This window comes from Miscanthus floridulus, chromosome 6 (assembly GCF_019320115.1).
Source record: "Miscanthus floridulus cultivar M001 chromosome 6, ASM1932011v1, whole genome shotgun sequence".
Classification (NCBI taxonomy): Eukaryota; Viridiplantae; Streptophyta; class Magnoliopsida; order Poales; family Poaceae; genus Miscanthus; species Miscanthus floridulus.
Genome location: NC_089585.1, coordinates 111,322,060 through 111,348,556, shown reverse-complemented (window position 1 = coordinate 111,348,556; position 26,497 = coordinate 111,322,060). Strand labels below are relative to the sequence as shown.

Sequence of the window (26,497 nt, the reverse complement as noted above, 5' to 3'; positions counted from 1 at the left end):
AAGGTCTAGTTTGGTTTTGGTTAATTGATGAAACCCTTAGTGCTAACCTAGTTTATCAAAGTGATTATGAGATAGGCAGCACTACTCCAAGTGATAAAGCAATGGCAAAGATCAAGACGATGGTGATGGCATGGTGATGATCAAACGCTTGAACTTGGAAAAGAAGAAAGAGAAAAACAAAAGGTTCAAGGCAAAGGTATTAAATGTAGGAGCCATCTTGTTTTAGTGATCAAGACACTTAGTGAGTGTGATCACATCTAGGATAGATAGCCGTACTATTAAGAGGAGTGAAACTCGTATCGAAATGCGGTTATCAAAGTGCCACTAGATGCTCTAATTCATTGCACATGCATTTAGGATCTAGTGGAGTGCTAACACCCTTTGAAATATTTGTGAAAATATGCTAACACATGTGCACAAGGTGATACACTTGGTGGTTGGCACATTTGAGCAAGGGTGAAGGAGATAGAGATGAAAGAGGGTCAGTCTCGCTGGTTTACAACTGACCGGACCCTGGTCTCAGGGCGACCGATGCGTCCGGTCAAGCGTGGTAGTGATGACCTAGCGTCGGTCATGTGACCGGACGCTAGGCCTCTGACTGACCGGACGCTGAAAGGCAGTGTTCGGTCAGAGCTGACGTAGCTACACAGAAGTCAAGGTAACTGACCGAACGCTGGATATGTCTGGTGAAGTACCACCGGACGTGTCCGGTTGAAGAAAACCGGTTTTGAAACCTTACTATAAACAACCAGACACTGGGGGTTTATGTCTGGTCACTTATGACAGAGCGTCTGGTCATGTCATGACCGTTGAGATTAGACGACTCCTGTTGAACGTAGGATGACATGTGGCTGCCATTAGGCGACCGGACGCTGAGTCCTGCGTCCGGTCAATAGGATCGGAGCGTCCGGTCACCCCGATCAGTACCCAGTGAAGGGGTACAATGGCTCTATTTCGTGGGGGCTTCTATTTAAGCCCCATGGCCGGCTCTAGCTCACTCTCTTGCACATTTTCATTGACATAGCAACCTTGTGAGCTTAGCCAAAACACTCCCACTCATCTCCATCATTTATCCATCATCTTTGTGAGATTGAGAGAGAATCCAAGTGCATTGCTGGAGTGATTGCATCTAGAGGCACTTGGTATTCGTGTTGCGCTGCAGATTTTGCTTGTTACTCTTGGTGGTCGCCACCACCTAGACGGCTTGGTGCAGCGGTAGAGGATCGGCACGAGTTGGTGATTGTTCGTGGCTGCCTTCGGTGATTGTGAAGGGAGTTCCACGTGCACACTTGCGCGAGACATAGGATCCTGATTGGTAATATACACTATAGTTGCACAAATCAAAATTTAATCATAACACGAGGTTAACATATGAGGGGAAGTGTACATAAAAGTTACTAACAAATTAAAGATGGCTATCCTACGGTGTCTCGACTAACTTTAAAATCCTACTTATGAGCCAGATTTGAAATAGTAACGAGTGGACACCTTTGCCCATAGACGTCACCGCCATCATCTTGGATGGGGTTCTGCCATTCCTCCACAACTTGCCAACTCTAGCGGGATGTTAGTTTAGTTTCTAACTGTTATCTTTTTTCTTTTAGTGCCTATATTTAGTGTAATTCTTAGTACTATAAGAAAAACATTGCATACTGATCTATATCGGAAATATTAGCTATTGCTACATGTCAAATGAAAGACCTTATTTCAAGTTTTGCATTGGGGCCTTTAATTTTTTAGGGATAACTATGAGGAAGGGTTTCATAATTGATGGCTTATAGGCAATTAGATATGGCACAAGCATCAAGCAATGAAGGGGTGCAAAATGGTGGTGCAATCACTAGTAGAGAAACGGCCTTTCATCCCATGGCCAAAAAATATTTAGTCCCGGTTTAAAAATTACAACCGTGGCTAAAGGGAGGACTGGACCTTTAGTCTCGGTTTGTAATACAAACTGGGACTAATTCTACCCTTTAGTTCCGGTTGTAACGGTTACCGAGGTGTGTCAGAGGTACGTCAGTGCGAGAATCTTTAGTCCCGATTTGAGACATGAACCCGGACTAAAAGTGTGACTTTTAGTCCCGGTTTGAGACACGAACCTAGACTAAAGGTATCTTTAGTCCCGTTTATGTCTCAAACCCGGACTAAAGGCGTCGCCAAACTGAATTTAAAAGGAAAGCGTATCTTATCTAAGTTAGATGTGTGGTGGTAGGTGAGATGGTAACGCGTGTAAGAGCTGAAGTGGGAGGTCGTATGTTTGAATCTCTACAGCTGCAACTTTTTTTAACCCAATAAACACCTCTACTCCCGGTTGGAGGAACCATGACTAAAAATCAAGACCTTTAGTCCCGATTGCATAGTCCCGGTTCCAAAACCAGGATTAAAGGGGGTTGAGAACCGGAACTACAACTAGGTTCTCTACTAGTGAATGGTGTTCCTAGCCATGAGTTTTTTTTGCTAAGGGAAGAGAAAAATTATATTAAAACTTGGCACAGTATAATTCTAGATGACTTTCTTTTATGATCTTATTCACTAATGGCTTTTTATGATGCATTCGATGCTCCAGGTAAATAAAGTATTATTAAACATCAAGATCAAAGCGAAGTCCTTGTGCCAAATTCAACTACCAACCTCAAAACATTAAACATGTCTTAAGATCCAATGCTCCGGAACCTGTCCGAAAAGTGTCTGTTCGCTTGAACTTATCAGCCCGGCTTATTGGCCATGGTACAATGTTTTTTTTTCTCACAACAAAACAGCATCAGCCGGCTTATCAGCCGCAGAAACCATCAGCCGAACATCTCATCGACAGTTGTACCATTGAGTACAACACAAACCGTAGATTTATCACTTCCAACCCTTGACTTCCTCTAGTTTTTTCTTCTGGTGGAGCGTTGACTGCTGCTGGCCATGAGCGGTTAATAGAGGACATCTATATCTATATCTATATCAAGTATTCTATATCTACATCTACTTTATCTATATCTATATCTATATTCTATATCTTCTATATATCTCTCTCTATATATCTATCTATATATATATATATACTCTAATAAATCTATGGGATGGTTTCTGCGGCTGATAAGTCGACTGATATTGTTTTATTATTAGAGAAAAACATTATATCATGACTGATAAGTTGAAGTGAATAGGGCTTTATCTCCACTAGATGTTAGTTATCACCTCAGTGACACTGGCTAACCATATTAGTTTAAGAATTTCACTCCCAATAGTACAGGCGTATTACTACCTATCCTAGACCTGACCAATCACTTTAGGATTTTAAGAATCGATACCTCTCGTTGGCTCTGAAACTCTCAGTTTCAAGGTGACAAGCGACAATGCCCCGGCGAATTGTTGACATTATTTGCTTATATTTGATCCTTCATAGTGAGCGAAACACCAATGCTTTATGCCTGTATTCTTTTTCTGTAACAGTTAAATCGAGTACTCAAAAATCAAAATCCAGTATCTAAAATATCAGAAAAAATTAGAGCATCTCCAAGAGTTTCCTACTTTTTTCTCCTAAAAACTTGTAATTTGGCAACTCCTAAAAAAATTTAGGGAGAAAAAAAAGAAGGTCATCTCCAAGAGTTTCTAATAAATGACATCTAAAATATCAAATTTAGGGCCCACATGAATTATATTGCGGTTTTTTTCTTTTCCATCACGGGAAACTACAGGGCGCGCCCTCGTGTGCTCCGACTCCGAAACGGCCGGCTTGTCGCCATCGACACCGTCGGCATCTCCGCTGGACCCCGACACCGATGACACTGTGGTCACCAACCAGACGCCAATCCCCACCACCACCACCACCGCCTCCCAATCTCCCCTCCGTCCCCCACCCCAAGCCCATCTCGTCTCTATTCGCGTGCACTCGGACTCAGCGGCAAGATGGACAGCACCGACGCGGAGACGCTGCTCGGCGCGTGGGCATGGATCCGGGGCTACTTCTCCCCGGCCATGCTCTTCCTCGTCGTCAACCTCGTCATCGGCACCATCGCGCTCACCTCCCACGCCACCCAGCAGCGCCGACGAAGGGAGCACTACTACCACGACGATGCCCATGGCCACCACCTCCAAGAAGAACCGCTGCACCCGCAGATGGAGCAGCCAGGGTATGGCCACTACTACCACCTGGAGCAGACACTGTATGCGCCTCCGCCCACGCCCACGCCGCTCGCGCGTACGTCCTCTGTTCTCGACCGGCTCAGGTCGCTCGGCCTCTACCGCTTTCGCTCCAACGACTTCCCGCCCGAGTACTGCGCTGCTGTGGCGGCGGCAGCGCCGAACTACGCTCGGGATGTGTTCGCTCCGGTGGAGGAGGAAGAGACGACCGCGACGGCGCACTACGCCAGGGGCCGGTCAGAGCCGGCGCTTGCTGCGGGGCGGGAGGATGAGAGGAGGCCGGCGTGTACGGATCGGTGGTGCTTGCAGTAATAACATATTGAAGGGTCTCTGTACCGCTACCAACGGCGACGGCATCCACAACGGGCACCGTGGCCAGCGACGCCGCCCGCATTGCCCTGATGGCGTCGATCACTGATGCAAGAAGCCATGCCAAATTGACGGTGGCAAGAGAGAAATCACACGAGGGACGAATACGCGCGACGGGAGCTACGCGTAAAGTTACGCGGAAGGGGGAGGAATTTCTCAAGTCCTAAAAGATTAAGAGTAAATATTAGTAGTTGTTGGAGAGGGTTTTTTCTCATCTTTCTAAAAAACAAGGATTAGGAGGATGTTTAGGGAACTCTTGGAGATGCTCCCTACTTTTTTCTCCTAAAAACTTGTAATTTGACAACTCCTAAAAAGATTTGGGGAGAAAAAAAGAAGGTCATCTCCAAGAGTTTCTAATAAATGACATCTAAAAAATCAAATTTAGGGCCCACATGAATTATGTTGTGGCTTTTTGTCTTTTCCATCACGGGAAACTATAGGGCGCGCCCCTCGTGTGCTCTGACTCCGACACGGCCGACTTGTCACCATCGACGCTGTCGTCATCTCTGCTGGACCCCGACACCGACGACGCTGTGGTCACCATCCAGACGCCAATCCCCACCACCACCACCACCGCCTCCCAATCTCCCCTCCGTCCCCCACCCCAACCCCGTCTCGTCTCTGTTCCCGTGCACTCGGACTCAGCGACAAGATGGACAGCACCAACGCGGCGACACCGCTCGGCGCGTGGGCGTGGATCCGGGGCTACTTCTCCCCGGCCACGCTCTTCCTCGTCGTCAACCTCATCATCGGCACCATCGCGCTCACCTCCCGCGCCACCCAGCAGCGCCGACGAAGGGAGCACTACTACCACGACGACGCCCACGGCCACCACCTCCAAGAAGAACCGCTGCACTCGCAGATGGAGCAGCCAGGGTACGACCACTACTACCACCCGGAGCAGATGCTGTACGCGCCTCCACCCGCGCTCGCGCGCACGTCCTCTATTCTCGACCGGCTCAGGTCGCTCGGCCTCTACCGCTTCTGCTCCGGCGACTTCTCGCCTGAGTACGGCGCGGTTGCGGTGGCGACAGCGCCGAACTACGCTCAGGATGTGTCCGCTCTGGTGGAGGAGGAAGAGACGACCGCGACAACACACTACGCCAGGAGCCGGTTGGAGCCGGCGCCTGCTGCGGGGCGGGAGGATGAGAGGAGGCCGGCGTGTACGAATCGGTGGTGCTTGCAGTAATCACGTATTGTAGGGTCTCTGACCGCTACCAACGGCGGCGGCGGCCACGACGGGCACCGTGGCCAGCGACGCCGCCCGCATTGCCCTGATGGCGTCGATCACTGAAGCAAGAAGCCACGCCAAAATGACAGCGGCAAGAGAGAAATCGCGCGAAGGGACGGATACGCGCGACGGGAGCGGCGCGTAAAGTTACGCGGACGGGGGAGGAATTTTCCCAGTCCTAAAAGATTAGGAGTAAATATTAGAAGTTGTTGGAGATGAATTTTTTCTTATCTTTCTAAAAATAAGGATTAGGAGGATGTTTAGGGACCGCTTGAGATGCTCTTTGAATTTGAAGCCTGGAACCTTCCCTCCGAGTTCCGAAGGCAGAAATGGCCGGAGGCCATAGAGAGGCCCACGAACCAAAAATGGCGATCTCCACGGGCTCAACAGTGGCCTACTGACCTCCACTGAAACCGAAGACTAGTCACACCTTTTAAAACCCTCGCGCGAGATTTCACGCTACAAAGTGTACCTTCCCGCGAATCAAAATGAAAACAAACTGACATATGGGCCATACCTTATCTGGCCCCATGTGTCATGAGACAAAGACTGCGTACACCAGGTCCCGGTGCTTTTCCCAGAAAAAGAACTCCACGAGTGACAGGACGGATCACATTGCGCGACGGAGACCCCGGCCGCCTCTCCGCGCCCTCACACCGACTGCGCAGCCCCACCGGATCCTCGTCCCTGTGGCCCACGTGTCAGCTGGGGACGCCGCGTGCGCCGAAGGCGAGGTGAACAATTCCGAACCCGTCGAATCGAACGGCGAGCGGACCAACAACCCCACATCTATGAATTCGAGCCGCAGGATGCTGCCCAGCCGCGCCTCCGCCGTCGGATGGCGGGTCGCCTCCCGGATCCGGCCGTAGAATATGAATTTGATTTCGAAAGGGAAGAGTGGGAGAGAAAGAAAGGGGGAGAGGTGGCAAGAGAGAGAAGAGGGCAGTCGAGAGCAGCAGGGAGAGGGAAAATCCACTAATCCCCCACCCCAGCTCTCCCAAAATCCGCCGTTCCCCTCCGCCGCAAACCCGCGGCGGAGTTCGTGGCGAGCGCCGCCACCCCGCACTCGGCTGCGGGGCCTCCGCCCCCTTCGATCTTGAGCCGGCGGCCGCGATCCCGCCGCGGGTCCCCGCGGCCGCCGCGAATTGGGTTTGTGTTGACGTTACCGGTGGGCGGAGGCGTTTTGATCCTGTAGCTTCCGGGTTGAGTAGATGGCGGGCAAGGAGCAGGGCGGCCCTCCGCCGCCACAGAGGCCTCCCGTGCCCGCTGCGTCCATGCAGCCGCCGATTAAGAAGCTGGTAAGACAGCTCGATTTCAACTCGGCGGCGTTGGCGGGGAACCCCGCGATGGCGGCGGCGGCCGCCGCCGTATCTAGGGCTCTGCAGCCGAGGGCGTTGCCCGTGGGCTTCCAGCATGCGCAGCACGTGAGGGCTGCCGTGCCGATGGGGGTGCCGCAGCAGCTGCACCAGCGGGTGCTGCCGGTGATGCGCCCGCACCAGGTGGTGGGGCATGTGCCGCTCCCGCGGCACGCGGTGCCGCTGGCGGTCCCTGTACCGCAGCTTCGTCCGATGCCGCCGCAGCCAATCCAGCGCCCCCCGGTCGCCGTTCCCTTGTGAGTGTCCCCGTTCTGAGATTTAGAAGTTTTGAAACTTCCGCCTCTCTGTTTGGTACGGGGCTCATTGTGCTCGATGACAGAGCCCGTTGTCGTCTTGATTCATACGCTGAACGTGGGAATGTTTCTGATTTCCTGAGTGTCACCACGAGGCAGTTTCCAAAATTTACTGTGGACTTGTCATTCCTTGGAAACGAAGACACATATTTGCGTTAGATGAGCTTATTGATCTTAAACTAACTCTTCTAGGAAAGTTTCAGCGCATTCTCCCTGCTGAAGATCCAAATATTTCAAGTTTTTTCTTTGAAATTTGTATCTTGCTCCAGTGTTCTAATTATCCTTTGGGACCTTGTAATGTAGGAAACCAGAGTCACCAAAACCACGAGCAAGACTCTATGAAGGAAAAGATAGCACTCCCACGAAGAAGAAGTGCTGCAACTGCAGGAACTCCAGATGTTTGAAGTTGTAAGTCAGATTCTATCCTTAGCTTGAGAAGAATGAAATATAGCAAAGGACGTTTTCTCATGTGGATAGTGTTCTCCTCGTAGATGTAGGTTAGATGAATATAGCAAACAACTTAGTAGACACATACATGTAGATGTAGGTTAGATGAGTACAAGTAATTGTAATACAAATAACTCCAGTAATCTTTCTAGCATCCTTTCAATCCTTCATATCGTCTCCAAAACCCTAATTTCTGAGTCTCTGCATACCTTTACAAATCTATACAGTGTGTCATTGTTTTGACCTCCAAGTTCAAGTCAGCCCACCTCCCTTTTTAAATACAAAGAATGTACTGTTGTTGATTTTTTTTCCAGCTGGGCATCTTGTGTATATACTTATCCATCTGAAATCTTTTTATGGTTCCTTTTACAGGTACTGTGAATGCTTCGCTTCTGGTACTCACTGTGATGGGTGCAACTGCACCAACTGTTTTAATAATCCTGAGAATGAGGTTGCCAGGCGTGAAGCTATTGAAGCTACATTGGAGCGTAATCCAGATGCTTTCAGGCCTAAGATTGGGAGCAGCCCACATACGAATAGGAATAATGTATGTTCTGTTGTCCAAATATTGTTCGCATAGTTACTTTCTAAAGGAACATTTATTGCCATTTGTTTTTCCTTCGAGTTTCAGTTAGTTATAGCGATGCCCATGCTCATTTAGAGGTCATAGTTTATTCTAATTGAGAGGATTTGAATTGAAAGACCATTCTAGCTGAAGGGAAAAAGGAGAGCATTGCAATAAATTTATACGAGAAGTTTCATGATAATACCTGACATCTTAATTTTATTTAATTTTGAAGAATTCATGCCTGTAACTCATTTTCTCTAAGTTACTCTGAAGTGCCTCTTTGGAAATGTGTATCAATGTAGTTAGAGCAACTCCAAGAGACTCTCTAAATTCTTTCTAAATGCTAGGAATAGAGGTTTTGGTGAAAAACTACCCTCCAACAGCTTGGCTAAATGGTTATCTAAATATAGTCATCCTCTATTCCGGATTTTTCGCTAGCCAAAGATAGACAACGAAAATGGCTCTCTAGAATGTGCACAAGATATAGAAAAGTTGTTGGGAGAGTGGAAAGATATAGAAAGTGATTTTTATGCAGATGGCTCTCCAAATGGTGATTTAGAGAGCCAGTTTTAGAAAGACTCTTGGAGATGCTCTTAGATTTGTGTGTGTGCTTGGCATTTTGTAAATCCAAATTTAAATCCTCAAAATTAAAATCAACATACCATATTTGACATTGTCTGAGATGGAAAATTGCTATTGTTGAACCTTAATCAAGCTCTTGTCTCTTTATTAAACTATTATTGATAAACTTTCTGTAAAAAATATATCCTGGCAAGGTTGGTGAAAAGTCTAATAGTCAGTCTTCCTTGCAAAATGTTTGCCACCTATGCCCTAGTAAAGAAGTGCATGTTTTGTTTCCTTCCGCTTATACTAATATGAAGTGCACCTCCAGCCAAAAAAAAAAGCTGTTCTAGAATACATCAACTTTTGTAATTTGTTCATTTCTACACAAAATCTACTTATATTTATTAAAAAAACAATATTCATGGATTCGCCAGCAAAAAGTGCTTCAGTGTAATTATAATGTTATTGATTTTCTATAGCGTATTCTTAGAAAAACGATGGTAGAAAGGGTGCATCAGAGACGATTGATACCTTAAGTAACAAGAAATTTAGACTGTAGGACGCAGGTAGTATTTTTAGTTGAAAAGGAATAATGTTTTCAATAGGAAGGCCACATCCATATTTTCTCTTGTTATTCATAGCTAGCAATAGTAATTGAGAACTGATGAGATTTTGATAAATCAAATATGCTATTCCACTAACCTTAGACCCTAACCCTATTCTATTTACTATCAAATACAGACATTATCTCATTATTGCATTTCATTTAGGCCATGTTATTGTGCTTCCATGACATGTGGCATTAATTGTAGTCCATGAAATTGCCAGGAGGTGTCTAGTGATCTCCCTTTAGTAGGGAAGCATAATAAAGGGTGCCACTGCAAGAAGTCAGGATGCCTCAAGAAGTACTGTGAGTGCTTCCAAGCTAATATACTATGCTCTGAAAATTGCAAGTGTATGGATTGCAAGAATTTTGAAGGAAGTGAAGAGAGAAGAAATCTTTTCCAAGGGGATCACAAAAATGCAATTAACATGCAGCAGGCGACAAATGCAGCTGTAAATGGTGCTATTGGAGCTACAGGATTCCCTTCTCCTTCCACATCACGGAAGAGGAAACATATTGATCCTTCACTTGACAATTCAAATAAGGAACCTGTAGCGCACAGGAATTATCACATACCTCAGGTAATGGCCATGCCTAAGACTTGAACTTGCACTGTTTTCGCCTCATTTCTTTATCTGGGAATGGTTTTGTGTTCTTGCCTTATTGTCTTCAGGAGCAAGCTGAAGTGCTTTGTTCCATCACTAGGAGTGAATTTTATTCCATGAATTGAATTGATGAATAGTGTCTCAAAACTTTTCTTTTTTACGTGACAAAGCAGTATGCCAGACTGCCAGTGTTAGCTCCTTATACTCTACTTCTAGTAGATAAATGTGCAAACACACTAGTAGTCCTGTGGTTGGTCACTGAGTAATAATCATACCACAGCTGGGGTTCAAATCCTGCCTTGTACCCAAATAAAAATCGCTGTGCCTCCACAAAAAGGGATAGGGTCATACTTATCAATGTCATTCCGGCTGCTATTCCGGTTTGCTCACTGGAATGAAACATTTCGGTACCGGATGATACCAGTGTACCATTCCGGGATACAATAAATAAAATAACAAATATATTTACAATTAACAATAACATGTACATGATATAAGCATGCATTCTGGTACAAGCGTTGGAGTTGTGGATTGCAGGCAACAAGCCTAAAACAAAAAGCTAATGAAGAAATAAAACGAGGTTCTAGGTGTAGATTGCACAAACACACACCCTATGGCCCAGCAGTACAGAGCTTGGAGCATTCACACTTCGCAGGGAGAGAAAAAGTAGGGCCCTTGCTGCCTTTGCTGGAGGGTGTGCGCTGCGGGAGTACAGGACCATCAGGAGTCATTACACGTTGCAAGAAATGCTGTGGCAGGACAGTACCTAAACCAAGAAATGGAAGATTCCACATGTAATAGCCGGAACTAGCAGAAGTGTCCGGGATTCTGGCCGGTACAGGATACAGTGTTGGCTGTGCCGGTCCTTCACTGGTAGGAGACATTACGGCCGGTACCGGAATGGTATTTACATGCATGGGTAGGGTGCCAGTCTGTGGTAGGTAGTTGCAGGTTTTCTCAGCCGGTTTTGCTGAGGTTTCTTCTTAGTACAAAGCTGTGGGGCGGTATTTCCCCCACCAGTTGAGTTTTTTTATAGATAAATGCACCTTACGGAATTCATTTTTTCTATTTTCGTGGGAGAAGCTCGAACTATCTAGAACATAATTGCAAATTAAAATTGATTTTTGACAAGGAGATTAGACAAAGCTACCTGTGGCAGCAGTTATTATGAGACTTTGTTGAAACTAGTTGTATGTACTTCGCACTTTAATCAGTCTTTTTATCAGAAAAATGCAGTACCTGATGGTTCAATTCCAATAAGCCAGTCTGCACATCCTCCAACTCTGGGCCCCTTTAAAGTTACCTACAGGTAACTGTCCATAAGCTATATAACATGTTCATAGAATGCCTACCATATTTGTTCTCTATTGATGGGTTTCTGCCATCCCACTTCAGGCCCCTCTTAGCAGACATTGTCCAAGAAGAGGACATAAAGGAGCTATGCAAGCTTTTAGTGGTGGTATCAGGAGAGGCTGCAAAAACATATGCCGGTACTGCTCTTGTCTTTACGTTGATTTTACCTTTTGCGACTTAGAAACAGAAAGTGACATTCAGTTCTGTATCCATGAGTTATCTTGAACTGTCACGGGGGGGGGGGGGGGGGGGGGGGGGGGGGGGGGGATAATCCCCGCCTGAATATATATTGATATGAAATCAACAGCCACGTTTTTGGGGGAAAATGAGGCAAAACCCTTTCATCCAGTTAATTTTGGGAAACCGGACTAAAACCATACAATAGGCCCAGCGCAAGGGTGAGCTTGTGGCATATCCACTAATAAGAAAAAACAACAACAAATGCCCCAGCACAAGGGTGAAACAGTGGCATAACCACAATGGGAACATATCTAGTGCAAACCAACATCTCCGTGCAAACCGTGCAAACCAACTGCGGGGGAGAGGCGGGAGGGGGGATTTGCAAAAGTGTAATTACGCCCGCTCCTAATCACACTTTTGCAAAATCCCCCTCCCACCTCTCCCCCGCAGTTGGTTTGCACGGAGAGGTTGGTTTACACTTGATACGTTGCCAACCACAATACCCCAGAAGAAGAGAAAACTGCAACACCAAGGCACGGGGACTCTTCAACGATGCCTCCAGGGAGGTGAACGACGCAAGAGCGTAATCATCGTCAGCCAAGCAGGAGCTTAGCAAGGCTTTCGCCCGAGTCTTGTGCCAAGGATAACCGCGAATGGCCAGAAGTCTGCAAGAGGTTCTTCAGCGACGCCTTCAAGAAGGAAGCTTCCCACGATGGTGTCCCTCGTCGCTGGCCCAGCCTAGCGCTGAGCTGAGCTTTAACCCAGAACCCTCGCAAAAGCTCTCGCAGACGAGGCAACAACAGACATTGCCTCATCCGGACCCAGAGCTAACACCCCGACGCCGCCGCCACCACTGTCGTACCGCCAAGACGGCGCTCTGCCCTCCCCGACAGGAGGCACAGGGGAGGGCGCCCGTGGACACGCAGCCCCGCCGCCGGCTTGCCCGCGGCCAAACTGCGTGCACCGCGCGTGCACGTGTAGAAGAAGCTGCTGCCAGAGCACCATCTGTGCCCTGGGAACGAGAGGACAGCAGCGGTTCCACCAGATCTGGACGCAAAGTCGCCGCATCCGCCACAAGGACACCATGGTCACGCAGCACCACCGCTAGCATGCCTGCGGCCAGACCACGCGCCCAGAGTCCTGCACATGCACATGAAGAAGAGCACCATACCACGGGGCAGCAGCACCAGATCCGGTCGCCGGCAGCCCCGCCTTGGAGCGGAACCTCCGGATGAGGTAGTCCACGTCCAGCAGCAGCAGGAACACGAGGCAGGGACTTCCTCCAGGAACGGCGACCCGACATCAGTGTCAGGGGCCAAGGACGGCCCGGCGTCGCCGACCAGCAGACCCAAGCGACTGGAAGCGCCGGCCCCCTGGGCGAGCACGAGCGCCAGCCACCACCCAGATCCAGCGAGGCACCGGCCGGCATAGGGCGGATCCGGCAGGCACGACACCAGATCGAGCAATTTCCCAGCGAATCGGAAGCTTCAGACGCAGATCGAAGCAGAATCTCAAGCACTCACGTTTTGGGGAAGAGAGAGGTGGGGGAGAAGCAGCAGGGGAGGAAGGAAGGTGCGAACGGGCCGACCTTTTGGCAGCACCGCCGCTGGCCGCCGCCGCTGCGCCCGACGGCCGGAGGGGAGGGGAGCGGTGGGTTTTTGGGTGGCGGCGCTGGTTGCCCTCGCGTCGCCTCGGGAGGGAGACGATCGAGAGCACCCTCCTCGAAAAGGTGGATTTTGATATGCAGTGAAGTAACTCACATAGATCAGCACCTGTTTGTTTCAATATTAACTTGTCCCGTGTACATGCAAGTTATTCTTTTCTTGCTTCAACGTTGGATTCGATCTTTTGTTTTGACTTGTTTACAAGTTTACATCATTTCCTGAACCTGGAATTTGGATGCTGGTGAAGTGCTTTATCAAAGTTTATTTTGACAACAACCAGAAGATAAGATATAGGGACAAAAGTGTTAGTGCTTCATCTCTCCATGCAGAAAATAAATGTGGGATACTTATTGTTATTGAGTTATTTGTGTTTTGCTTGGATGTGCAGCTATTACCTCTAATATGTACTGTTATGTTATACTCTATAAATTACTAAGCGCTACATATCATGGTCAAGGTTACCATTTGCCTTTTTCCTGTTGAAACTGCACGAGAGTTGGCAAGCAGTTGATATGTACAATCACACTTTCTGTTTCTCAGATCATCTGTGAGCGTTTCACTGCATATTTTCACTTCTGTCCTTCAATGTGCTATATTTATTTATCAATATAAGTATGGACACACATTACATGTAGCACTATTTCATTCCCCCTGAGACCTGCAAGTATGCACTACTGTATGTTAAGAGAATGCAACCAGGAACAACATAGAGGATTAATGGATTATAAACAGAGTCTGCAAAATGGTTAAATGGGCATTAATTGGATGGTTATGTGCTGCTCATTGTATTATTTTTATTAAAGTAACAGGCCGGAATACGATGGAAGAGAAGGTTGGCGAGAAGGAAGATGACAGGGCAGATTCCCTAGCATTGACAAACCATGATAGAGAAGGAAATAATCAAGATCCAGATCAAAAAGCATCAATTGATGACCATTCAAGTAGAGGAACTCATACGGGCAAAGCTATTCTAGAAGAATCCAGACCTAACTGCGCTGATGATCAGAAGTCCAATAGACCTATGTCTCCTGGAACACTAGCACTGTTGTGTGACGAAGAAGTGCTCGAGAAAATGTGTGACGAACAAGATACAGTGTTTACGACTTCTCAAAATGCTGTTCCTCAGCAGACAGTAACTGTGAACCAAAACCAATCTGCACTGTATGCAGAACAAGAAAGAGTTGTGCTGACAGAATTCCGTGAATGCCTCCGCAAGTTTGTGGTAAAAGGAAGAAGGAAAGGTACACCAAATGTTCCTATTCACCATGCTAATTGCTAATGCGAAATCCTTACATGTGACCTCATCTTGTTACTTCACATCAGTGATTTTTTTTTGAGAGGGGGAATACAGTAGGGGAGGCCCCTACTGTGCAATTTATTTTATTATAAAAAAGAGAAGAGAAAGATAGTTCGGTCAGTGATATTTGCCAGCATTGCATAATATATGGATCCATCTGACTGAATGGTTTTACATGGTCTTGTGTTGTCTGACTTAAGAGTTGAACTTGGTGACTTGCTAGCTCATTTATACAAGTACTTTCTTCCATTTTATCTGGGAACTGAGAATCCATTAGTAAACCTAGGAAGGCTAGAGTGTATTATTGTGAAGAGAAACATCCTTTTCTGTTTGCTTTCTAGGGCTAGGATGAGCTTAATCCTGATTATTCTCCTCTGCAGAGAACTCCATGGCAATCAAATCTGAAACATCTGGCTATCCTGGACAGGTAAATGGTGTTTCTCAAGTACCATATTCAAAAGTAGATGTACCTGTTGTAAAAACATATCCGCAGAGTTCCAGCAGTAATGCTGGAAAACCTGTTACTGGCTTTTTGGACAAAAACTGAAGCCTGGGCGTTCCAGGTTTGTACTCAGGGTGTTGCAATGATCAAGGGAATCGTGTTTTCACCCCTTTAACATGTTGATCAGATACCTGTATCAGTCTTGATAGATATAATTTATATTTTAGAGAATTCAAATTTATTCTCATTGGTCAGAATAAGTGTAATGCTGGAATCTGGATAGTTAGTTTAGTCATAAATGCATTCAACCTTGTTGTATTTTCTACATTGTAGTTTCTCTCTTTTCTTTCCGTGTCGAAATTTTATCATTTGCATCCACCTGATTCGAGCCAAGATGTAGCTGCTGTTTGTGATTTTGCAAAGTGTGCGTGCCGCACACAAACCACAACAACTTGGGCTGGGGAGGATGTGCTTACAAGAGGAGCACAGCTGGGTGGGTGCTTATTTCAAAATCAAAAGTCAAAGGAAGAAAAGGTATCAATGCAGAGATGAACCCATCCGTCGTTGTTGCACTGATGTTATTTTGAACTGGCATGATCTTTTTAGCACCAAGGTGACGTGCTACATCGATTCCATGGCTCTACAACTTTCGGCTGCCTTGTGAACTGTGATGTTTGATTGCCAACCCACAGGATAATTGTAACGGCGTCCTCATTCACCGCTGGTCATTAGTAATCTCTTTGACATCTTTTCTTTGTTACGCTGTTTCTATGATTTCAGATGTAAATACCCCTTCGTCCTTGTACGTGAAATTGAATAGCCGAAGCATTCAGTACAGGAAGAATCCGGGTGTCTGTTTTCATTAGACTCGTACAGCAAGAGGTCCCAGTCCAAGTTTTGGTGCTAGGAAAACGGCTTTAATCACACTAACCTGTACAGAAAATTGGTAGTGCTTGTGTAGAGTAAAACATGGCAACACTCATAGCTTGCAGACAGTTTATATTGCATAATTGCATTCGGTACGCTTGCAGAGAACCCATGACAGAATGCTTGCTGTCTACTGTCGCCTGCAAAGGTTACTGCCCCAGGATTTGAGATACTGAGTTTTTTATGTTCTTCAGAAATTCTTCCCTGCAGATAATATGAACTAATCAATCCAAAACGCAAAATAGGACCCGTGATGAATCGAGCAATACTAGTTAACTACAATGCTTATATTTGTACGGCTACTTCTAAATTACTCTCCCGTTTTGGTATGTTGGCCTATGGCCTTGGCAGACTTGTCTCACACGGCACGTTTGGCAACCACTGAAAAGGGATATAGGAATTAGCGATGGGAGTTGATGGAAAGAATTCAAGTGGAAATTTAACTCTTAGTCTAAATTCCTTGTTTGGTTAGTGAAGAGAATAAGAAGGGGAGTCGAAGAGAAAATGTATATCTCATCTTGTGTTTTTTTAAGTAGGAAATTATATGAAAAGACAATGGACTGATGATACATTCATTTTTCATTAAAAGCACAACTCACACCCAACAACCACCTCTCTCAGGGAAGTGATTGATGAGTTGGTCTCTAAACTCCCATTCTCCTTCCCACCAAAACAACCACTCTCATAAAACAAAAAAAAAATCTAAAATTCTAGCTCCAAACTTCCATTCCCTCCTTTCAATTATCTCCAACCAAACGTGTCAATAGTGTTTGTCCTATTGCAATATGTTTCCTCTTTATACCTAAAGTTAAATGCTTTGAAAGAAGAGATGTGTACCATATTATTAAGTAGGGGTATGCTTGAAATCATTTCACATGTTTTTTCTTGAAAAGATACTGTCTCTTAATACTTCCTTCATTCCAAATTATATGATGTTTTGGCTTTTCTAGATACATTGCTTTTAAACATAGTGTATATCTGAGTACACAACAAAAGCTATGTATCTCTAAAAGTCAAAACGCCTTGTAATTTAAAATGAGGGAGTATATCCTAAGAGGTCCGGCAGTCATCGTCTCATGCCTGCTGCGGCTTTGCACGTATGTAATGGACTAATGGTAGTGCGTTGATCGGATGGACCAATCTTACCTATAGCATGGCTGTATGAACGGACATAATGGAACAGGAGTAGTTATTACCTCTTTGGCTTGAAGAGGAGATTGTTGTAGATGAAAAGCTGAAAATGTCAAGAGTTGACAATCAGGGCTCGGGAAAACTTACTTGCGATGATGTAAAGTATTTGAAAAGATGATAAAATTTTAGAGTAAACCCTAGGAGCCTAAAGGTGGGACAAAAACTTACCCATGCAATTAATATCCCAACTAGTTCAAAGAGAAGAGGAAGAACCGGGAGCTTATCGATGATCTGAAGATGAACGAAAACATGGACCAGATTAACCTTATGTGGCTTGTAGGTGAACGCTCATCTGTTAGGAATTGAAAACTGCAACATGTCATTTGGAATTTACCTCAATGAGGTTGACTGAAGCCCATAATGCAGCTATTGCGGCAAAGCCTATACCAGCTAGACCAAAAATGTCTTCCGCAGTGCTGAACTGTATTCGTTTTTAGAAGAAGAAAAAAATAATCAATACGACTATAGGAGTTTAGTTAGTCTTCCGCAGTGCCTCATGGAAGTACTAATGTCACCAAACAAAGCATAACCCTAAAGCTGCAGGATTGATGCATCGGGCATGGAAGTGAGCTTTGTAATGTTCAAAACTGCAAACATGGATCCGTTTTCTGCATTGTCAGTATGATGTCCCCAGCTAAGTTGTAAGTAGTAGCACCCAATCTTGAGAAAGGCCAAATTTGCTTAGCCAACAGCCACACAGTTTACACTGAAGACAACGAGGCAAGTCGCAGCACATTCACAAGAGAGCAAGAAATTTTTGGCCCTTCTGAAGAAGCTCAAACTTCAAGCTTGATATGGCTAAATAGCTTTTCATGAGTCATGACTCACAAGTCACCAGGACAAGAAACTCACAGAAGTCGTGACGTATTTCACTATGCTCCCGGATGATTCTGAACTGTCCTGCGCAGCCTTGGCAACGACACTGCGGCTCCTTAGCTTGTCTGCTCCACGCACACATTGCAGAACACAATGATGCATGTGAACTCTCGCATCAGGCCTCTATGCAGATTAACCAGGAGGAATAAACAGCAGCCCATCTGAAGGCAATTTTACCTGAAAATCTGAGAGATGGCAGCCGTGGGGGACGGCCGCCGGAGAGGCTCCTCTTGCCGGATAGCGCGAGAGATGCCGCAGGCTGGGCGACGGCGAGGGCACACGCCATCATGGCTGCGCACAAGCGAGAATCGCTGCAGAACGAGACGGGATTGAGAGGCACGCGGCGATGGGCGACGCGTGTGGAGGAACACGAAGGACTGCTTGGCCTTCCGACGTCTTGCTGCGCCGCACGGCACCGGATGTGAACCGGAGCTCTCTAGTCCACTAACGCAACATCAGATGTCTGGTTTGCATATTGCCCCCTGACTTGCGCGCGTATTTCGATTCGTCGCCCCGCCAGATGGGAGGTGTAAACGCTGATGAACAGTGGCGACAAAGAAGCTCTATACTGTAGGGATTCGGGGACTCTCCGGTCGGTGATGGAGATGGAGCCACTAAACAAACACCAGATTCCTTAATCAGGATGGACACGTGCTGCCTGAAACCAAACAAAACGCTAGACACAAGAATCCAACCGGCACCGGCTGCTGGCAGCTGCAGCAGCCTCGCAAGCACCAGCGCGCCATTCGTCCCAAAGAAAAGAGGAAGTAGCAGCGCGCCCGTGACGAGCCCTGTGCACGGCGCCGCGCCGTCCGAGCGTCCGAGCCTCTCGGTCCTCGGGGAGGGACGCGCGCTTCCACGCCACGAGAAACCCCGTCGTCTTCGCGTCATCGCGTGGGCGGTGTGCCTCCCTGTGCGGAGCCGCCGCCCCGCGCCAAAGGGAGGTCACGCGACCGCCTGGGCGCCTTGTCTCCTTGCCCCCGGCTTATTTGTCCCCGAACGCCCACTTGGCGCTCGTCTGCGTATGCCATTTCTGTGCTAGCTTGCACTCATTGTGAAGCCGCCGAAGCTGAGGGAGCGGCGACACACATTGCTACCGTGCTCTCGTCCTGGTTTCCGCCTCAGGCATTTACTTGGCGCCGCGAGCGGGGAGTGAGTGGGGAGGGAGGGAGCCAGGGAGGGTCGGAGATGGACGCTGAGGCCGGCGAGGCGGGGATGCAGCAGCCAGGGGCGGTGTCCACGAGCACCGCGGCGGCGATGCCGTTCGACAGGTCGTCGTCGCGTCTAGGCGCGCCCGGCGCCGAGACCTTCGACGGCGCGCTTAGGGTACGTTAAGCGGTTCGTCAGTTTTGCTCGGGCGTGTCGTGTCTCGTGTGTGTCCTGCCATGACTTGTTGGTAAGCTTACGGGTTGTCGCGTCTTGCCGTCCTGGGCCGTGCAGGAGCTCAAGGATCTGCGGTCCCAGCTGCACGAAGCGGCGGACTGCTGCGACAAGGCGTTCCTCAACACCAAGCAGCTGTAAGCAGCGCCGCCGTGTGAAAATGTTTGAAACGTGATGTTCTCGTAGGCTCACGGCTTCGTATTAATATAATCAGGAAGAGCTTCTAGTACAGTGGTACAACATGTACAATAAGAAGAAACTAGCTACTTTGATAACTCTAGATTACATCACGAGATTACATCAATCAGCAGATATCTATCATATCTAACCGAAGTCGTGATACTCCTTCACCCGCAATCCAAGCATGAGCGCACAACTAATCTTCAGGACATATCAATCAACCATCAATCAACCAGATATTGCAGTCATATGATCCTATTGGATATTCTTAATATCCCCCTCAATCACAACTTATCAGCGAGGTTGATATTGTCTCTGAACATGACAATTTGCTTCTCTGGAAGAGGCTTAGTAATGCCATTGGCGATCTGATCCGTAGTGCTGATGAATCTGATATCCAAGCGCTTTGCTGTAACTTGTTCGCGTACAAAATGAAAATCGATCTCTATGTGCTTGGTGCGTGCATGAAATACAGGATTAGCTGATAGGTACTTTACACCAAGATTATCACACCCTAAACATGCTGCCAAAGAATATGGAATACCTAACTCATCAAGTAATTTTTGTACCCACATTACCTCTGCAGTAGCATTGCCCAAAGACTTGTATTCAGCTTCTGTACTTGATCTTGAAACCGTAGGCTGTTTTTTGCGCACCGACACTAGGTTGCAACCTAGGAATACAGTAAAGCCACCTGTAGATCGTCTGTCATCAGGGCAACCGGTCCAATTAGCATCTGAAAAAGCACTTACAAACATAGAGTTAGATTTTCTAATTTTTAACCCTAGGTCGATTGTTTCTTGTACGTATCTCAATATTCTCTTCACAGCTTTCCAATGAACGATCGTCGACGAGTGAAGAAATTGACAAACTTTGTTGACCGAAAAAGACAGATTTGGTCGTGTGAGGGTGAGATACTGGAGAGCTCCAATAATGCTCCTGTATCTGGTTGAGTCCTCCACTCCTAACCGAGTGCCACTAGTGACTGAAAGCTTTTTAGTAGTACTAAGGGGTGTTTTAACGGGTTTACACAGCTGCATATTAACTCTCTTGAGGATATCAGAAACATATCGTTCCTGTGTCAAAAGCAATTCATCTTTCTTTCTTTGAACCTGTATGCCAAGAAAATAGTGAAGGTTTTCGAGATCTTTGATTGCAAAGTCCTTCTCTTAATCTCGGAGAAGAGCATCCACTGCTTCCTATGATGAACTGGCAACAATTATATCATCAACATATACAAGCATAAAGATGACATGATTTCCTTTCAGATAAAAGAATAATGATGTGTCAGTTTTGGAGGAAACAAATACTAGACTGAAGTTTACCACACAACCTAGAATACCAAGGCCGTGGTGCTTGTTTTAAACCATACAGGGATCTGTCAAGTTTGCATAAGTGATGTGGTTTGGTCTTATCTTCATAATCTGGCGGCTGTTTCATGTATACCTCTTCTTCAAGGAAACCATGCAAGAAAGCGTTGAACCATAGCTTGGAATTCATGAAATTTTTGAAAAACTTCAGATTTATGGCGAAGCAAATAAATCCATATAAACTTACTGAAATCATCAATGAAGCTAACGTAATAACTATTTTTACCAATAGAAGTGGGCGCAGGACCCCATACATCAGAAAACACAAGTTCTAAGGGACTCAATGAGATACTCGTGGATCTAGGATAGGGTAGCTGATGACTTTTGCCCTTTTGGCAAGCATCGCAAACAGTTTTTTTATTCAAATCGACAACAAAGGGAATATTTTATTTTTGCTAAGGACTTGCTGAATGACTGCAAAAGAAGAGTGGCCAAGACGACTATGCCACCTGGACGAAGGAGACTTGACAGTACCAAACGCCCCTTTATTCGATGATGGCCTAGACTTTAACGGGTAGAGGTCGCCTTCACATTCCCCTCTAAGGATGGTTTTCTTCGTCGCCTGGTCCTTAATCAAATAATGGTCCTGTTCGGCTTACCTCATATTCGGCTTGTTCGACTTCTTTTTTCAGCTGGAACAGTATTTTTCTCTCACAACAATTCAGCCGAAACAGTATTTTTCAGCCAGTTTCAGACCAGCGAACGGGGCCAATAGTTGGGATGATATTCAATAAAAGCATGGTTATCGGATGTAAGACGATGAACAGATGCAAGGCTTTTCTTAGGTTCAGGAACATTAAAAAACATTGTTTAGGACGAGATTTTGATTTAGGGTACGAACAAAACTTCGACCAATTTGATTGATTCTCATACCTGCGCCATTAGCAGCATGAACCTTGTTGTTTCCATGGTACTTGTCCCTCACGGTGAGCTTCTCCAGCTCTCCCGTGATGTGGTCGGTAGCACCAGTGTCGGTGTAACAGTTGGTGTCGATCCCATATGACGCAGAGGAGGCAGATCGGGATTGCTCTGGTGGGCCGGTGAAGGAAGCGTCAAAACGCTTGAAGCAGCGGAGTCCGGTGTGGCCCTCCTTGCCGTAGAGCTGGCAGATGGGTTTATCGTCGTTGTAGTTCTGCCGGGGGCGCCCGCTGTTGTTGTTGTTGCCACGGTTGCGGCCGCGCCCGTGTCCTCGGCCACCACCGCCGCGGTTGAAACCGCCACGGCCTCCACGTGTAGCCGTGTTAGCAGATGAACCGGATCCACCGTGCAGGAGATCCATCCACTGTTCCCAGCTCACTAGCCGGGTGTAGAGCTCGCCCAAAGATAGTGGCTGCGTGCACGCCGCGACAACCGAGACAATCGGATAAAAATCCATGTCAAGTCCGGCTAGTACATAGGAGATGATCTCTTCATCTTCAAGACGTTTGCCGGCGACCGCCATGTCGTCAGAAAGAGATTTCATCTTGTTGAAGTAGTCGGCGATTGTAGACGAGCCCTTCTGCGCTGTGGCCAACACCATGCGCGTGTTGATGATACGGCCCCGAGACTGGGAAGCCATCATCTCTGAGATCACTTTCTAGATCTCGGTCGATGTGGCACAATTGGAGACTTGCGCCTGGATCTCCTTGGAGATATTGGAGAGCAGATAGTTAATGATCTGCTGGTCCTTCGCAACCCAAATTTCATACTCAGGGTTGGGGATAGGCTCAGTCGGCTTGTCAGCCGCCTTGGGGATCTGCTTCGCCAACACCACAATGTCGGGCTCGAGATAGTGCGCTATCTGCGCACCGTGAAGAGCAGACAACACCTGGGTGCTCCATAGGGGAAAATTCTCTTTGCCCAGCTTCTCGATGATGGGACAACCGATCAGAGAGAACGATTGTTGAAGCATGGAAGAGAAAGCCATCGAGAATATTGTTGACTAACCTAGCTCTGATTACCATGTGAAAATGGTTGGAACGTGATGTCCTCTCAGGCTCACGGCTTCGTGTTAATATAGTCAGGAAGAGCCCCTGACATGACGGTACAACTTGTACAATAAGAAGAAGCTAACTACTTTGGTAACTCTAGATTACATTACAAGATTACATCAATCAGGAGATACCTATCCTATCTAACAGAAGCCATGATACTTGCCTTCACCCGCAATCAAGCCTGAGCGCACAACTAATCTTCAGGAGATCAATCAACCAGATATTGCAGTCATGTGATCCTATTGGATATTCTTAACATGCTGCCGCCCCTAGTCTGCTACCCTCATGCTGCTACCCCACGAACACATTGGTTCTCACGGCACGTCACTTCTTCTTTGATGGAATTATTATGTGTGTGCTCTGCTTTCATGCATGTGAAGGATTCTGGAGGGTACAAAGGGTTACATATGTGACGCCGTGGTAGCTGTGATCGATCACTTGGGGACTGTTTCATCCAAGCTTGAGCACAAGCTGCAGGAGAAGACTGACGTCACACTGACAGAACGAAAGATCAACTTCTTGAAGCAGGTTGGACTTCTCTTATTTATATTACTTGCAAAGTAAAATGCTGATTAACAGACTCCAATTTCCAATTGAAGAAGTACTCATTACTAAAATTACGATGACTGCCAATGAGCAAAGACCAAATGACACATTAATGATTTACTGTTTTTTTTATGGTCTGTTCATGGCACCAGAGGCTTTTGACATGCGAACAGTATGCCATTTCTCTGAAGCTTTTTACTGTACGAGGGGACCCTGATGCCATTCAATATCATCGTCGTTACATCTCGCAATGTAAAGCTTCTTACTTTTGCTTGCAAACTATTTATATCCCACATTTTACTGAACCATTAGCATCCATGCTTGCAACTAGAGCAATTTACCTATCTTTGAAACGAAAATTTAGTTTCCCTTAGCAAATATTCATCAGAGAAATGAAAGACTATAACATTCCATATGCAATTAGCGTATTTTTGTATTGTCCTGTGGATCAGTTGTGTTCTGATTTGGTAGTTCTAGTTTCTAGCACAAACATCTTATTAATGTTTTTTCTCTTACAGTTTGTTGGGTGTCTCATGATTTTGCCCTATTGTATTGTTCTTAGACATTATTTCTTATCTTAATGGAAAGATAAGCAGCTCTCCTGTTTATTTGTATTCAAATTCACAAACATCTTATTAATGGTTTTTTTTCTTACAATTTGTCGGGTGTCTCATGATTTTGCCCTATTGTATTGTTCTTAGACATTATTTCTTTTCTTAATGGAAAGATAAGCAGCTCTCCTGTTTATTTTGTATTCAAATTGTCTACTGTGATTCCTGTCTGTATATTTCTAGTCACACAAGTTTAGTATCAATTATACTATTTATTTCCATATATACATCATCTTTTGGTCCATCCAAATAGCAAACAGGGATTGCATACTTTTGTTTTTGAACAGTATACCTTTTTATTCAGTTTCATTTTGCTCAATTATTTCAAAATATACCGGTTGTATTATTGTTTTTGATGGTTCGTTAAAAAATGTTATCATTGATTTGATCGCTGCTATATTTTTCAACAGCTACTCAAATATCCAAACTGGGAAACAGTGTTGGCTCCAGGTTTTTCTTTGTTACTTGTTAATTTTGATCATTTTGTTGTTATTTTGCGTGTGGCCTGCACCATTTAATGTTTTTTTGCTATATTTATTTATAGTAAAAATGATCCACGGCTTCTGGAAATTACTGGCCCAACAGTATCTGGAGCTACCCTCTTTCTCAAGCCATATAATGTTCAACCAGCCATCGGTAATACTAATATGTAGTATGATGTCCATATTTATATAAGATTATAGTATAGTGTTGTTCCTCTAAGTGATCCCTTATGGTTATCTTCATTCTTTTAAACAAACAGCTTAGCAAAAAATTGGCAATGGTATTTGAATAATTATTCTGTAGCAACTAGAAAGAACCTGACCATAAACTGCTAAACTCGTCAACAGAGGGGACAATACTGTACGTCTTTGTAGAAAAAAAAATCAAATTGTAGTATGCCTTGAAATTTATGTCAATGTATTATTACAATTCTACTTGAGGCATAATAATAAGATAAAAAGTATATGTTAATCTTGTATGTTTTTTCACCCATTATCATTTCCTTGAATCATGATAGATCTTCTATGTCCGTTCAATTCTTACTAGGAAAAGAACATACAGAAATTCTGAGGACAGCCCAAGGACCATAAGAATGTCATTTTCTTTTAGAGCAGAGGTATATTTCATTTCTATATACAGAAAAGCTGGTACCTTATGCCATAATTAAATACTATGTCCTATCTAATATGTTGTCTTGACACTACACTGTACAGACACCACAAAGTGATCAAACGCTATTAAAATTGTATAAAGATTTTTGTGATGGTTTATGTTGATCAGAACAAGATTTTTTCTTTGTACTTTTGGCAGGATGTTCACATTGTTCTAGGTGATCAGAAGAAGAAGGCCAACCATGGGAGCACGAGTAACATCTTGTCATTTCTCAAGAAAACCAGGCGATAAGCATAAGAACTTTGCTAAAAAAAAGCATAAGAATCAATAGCACCAACGGGATAGAATATAACTGTAGAAGTATCTTTTCCCCATTTGGATAGTCTTTCTTTTGTAGTACTATGTTGGTCCTACGGGTCATGCAACGCTTTCACTGTTTCACAATAAGTACTGATATACTGAAAGCATTTGTTCAATGAATCAATGGGCTTGTGTCTTCAGTCGTGAAATCTGGTTTCTTGTGCTTCGGGTGGCTGGATTGGCACAGTTATCCCCACCTCCAAACGTGGCAGGACTGAAAAATACTGTTCCGACTAATTATTGTTTGAGAAAAATACTATTCTGATAGAACGTGAACAATAATTTTGTGAGTGATGGAACAAGCCAGCCGGCCGGCTTAAAGCCAGCCGAACAAGCCTGGTGGATTGGTAATGCACAGCGCGAGCTCATTTACAGCAGCAGAGAGCAGGTGGGAGTGGGATTCTTCTCGGCGGCTTGGATTTTGGCTGCCTTTGATCACTGTAGCAACAGTGCCTTGTGCTTTATTAAGCTGGCAGCCACAGCCGCCTAGTGCCTCGTTTAGATTGTAAATTTTTATAATCTGAACACTGTAGCACGTTTCGTTTGTATTTGACAAACTTTGTCTGATCATAGACTAACTAGGCTCAAAAGATTCGTCTCGTGATTTACAACCAAACTGTGCAATTAGTTATTTTTTTTTACCTACATTTAATGCTCTATGCATGCGTTCAAAAATTGATATGATAGAGAGAGTAAAAAAATTTAGAATTTGGAGGTGATCTAAACAAGGCCTGGGTTCATCAGGAAGACAGAAAACGAACAGTGCCAATATGTCCAGAAGATCAGAACCAGAACCATCCACGACGGCAGCCACTGGTTTATTTGCTCCAGTCCAGCCACTGCAAACCATCATTCAAGCTGCAC

General features: G+C 45.6%; 4 protein-coding genes, 1 non-coding gene and 1 pseudogene across 6 annotated transcripts; 4 read left to right on the top strand and 2 right to left on the bottom strand.

The window, feature by feature from the left end:
* Positions 1–3,897: 3,897 nt before the first annotated feature.
* LOC136461015 (pathogen-associated molecular patterns-induced protein A70-like) lies at positions 3,898–4,443 on the top strand. Its single transcript, XM_066460500.1, has one exon. The coding sequence runs from the start codon at positions 3,898–3,900 to the stop codon at positions 4,441–4,443; it is 546 nt and encodes a 181-aa protein (XP_066316597.1).
* A 709-nt stretch (positions 4,444–5,152) lies between these two features.
* Positions 5,153–5,689, top strand: LOC136461014 (uncharacterized). The gene has a single exon (XM_066460499.1). It carries the CDS (start codon positions 5,153–5,155, stop codon positions 5,687–5,689), a length of 537 nt encoding a protein of 178 aa, XP_066316596.1.
* Positions 5,690–6,672: 983 nt separating this feature from the next.
* Positions 6,673–15,822, top strand: LOC136456586 (protein tesmin/TSO1-like CXC 5). Of its 2 annotated transcripts, none has more exons than XM_066456504.1 (8): positions 6,673–7,343; positions 7,704–7,808; positions 8,220–8,394; positions 9,808–10,164; positions 11,415–11,497; positions 11,584–11,678; positions 14,195–14,626; positions 15,063–15,822. In XM_066456504.1, exons 1-8 carry the CDS (start codon positions 6,943–6,945, stop codon positions 15,227–15,229), a joined length of 1,815 nt encoding a protein of 604 aa, XP_066312601.1. In that variant the 5' UTR covers positions 6,673–6,942; the 3' UTR covers positions 15,230–15,822. The 2 variants fall into 2 exon arrangements, with proteins under 2 accessions (XP_066312601.1, XP_066312600.1); XM_066456503.1 differs by having other exon boundaries at positions 14,189–14,626.
* Positions 15,823–15,957: 135 nt separating this feature from the next.
* On the bottom strand, positions 15,958–18,647 carry LOC136456587 (protein CURVATURE THYLAKOID 1C, chloroplastic-like). Its single transcript, XM_066456505.1, has 6 exons — positions 18,296–18,647; positions 18,095–18,183; positions 17,577–17,663; positions 17,411–17,473; positions 17,248–17,285; positions 15,958–16,255 (listed from the first exon to the last, which is right to left on the bottom strand). Exons 1-6 carry the CDS (start codon positions 18,405–18,407, stop codon positions 16,201–16,203), a joined length of 444 nt encoding a protein of 147 aa, XP_066312602.1. The 5' UTR covers positions 18,408–18,647; the 3' UTR covers positions 15,958–16,200.
* A 659-nt stretch (positions 18,648–19,306) lies between these two features.
* On the top strand, positions 19,307–25,564 carry LOC136459054 (probable protein ABIL5; annotated as a pseudogene).
* LOC136462101 (small nucleolar RNA Z247) lies at positions 22,335–22,471 on the bottom strand. The gene has a single exon (XR_010760621.1). It is a non-coding gene; the product is annotated as a small nucleolar RNA Z247 (small nucleolar RNA).
* Positions 25,565–26,497: the final 933 nt, after the last annotated feature.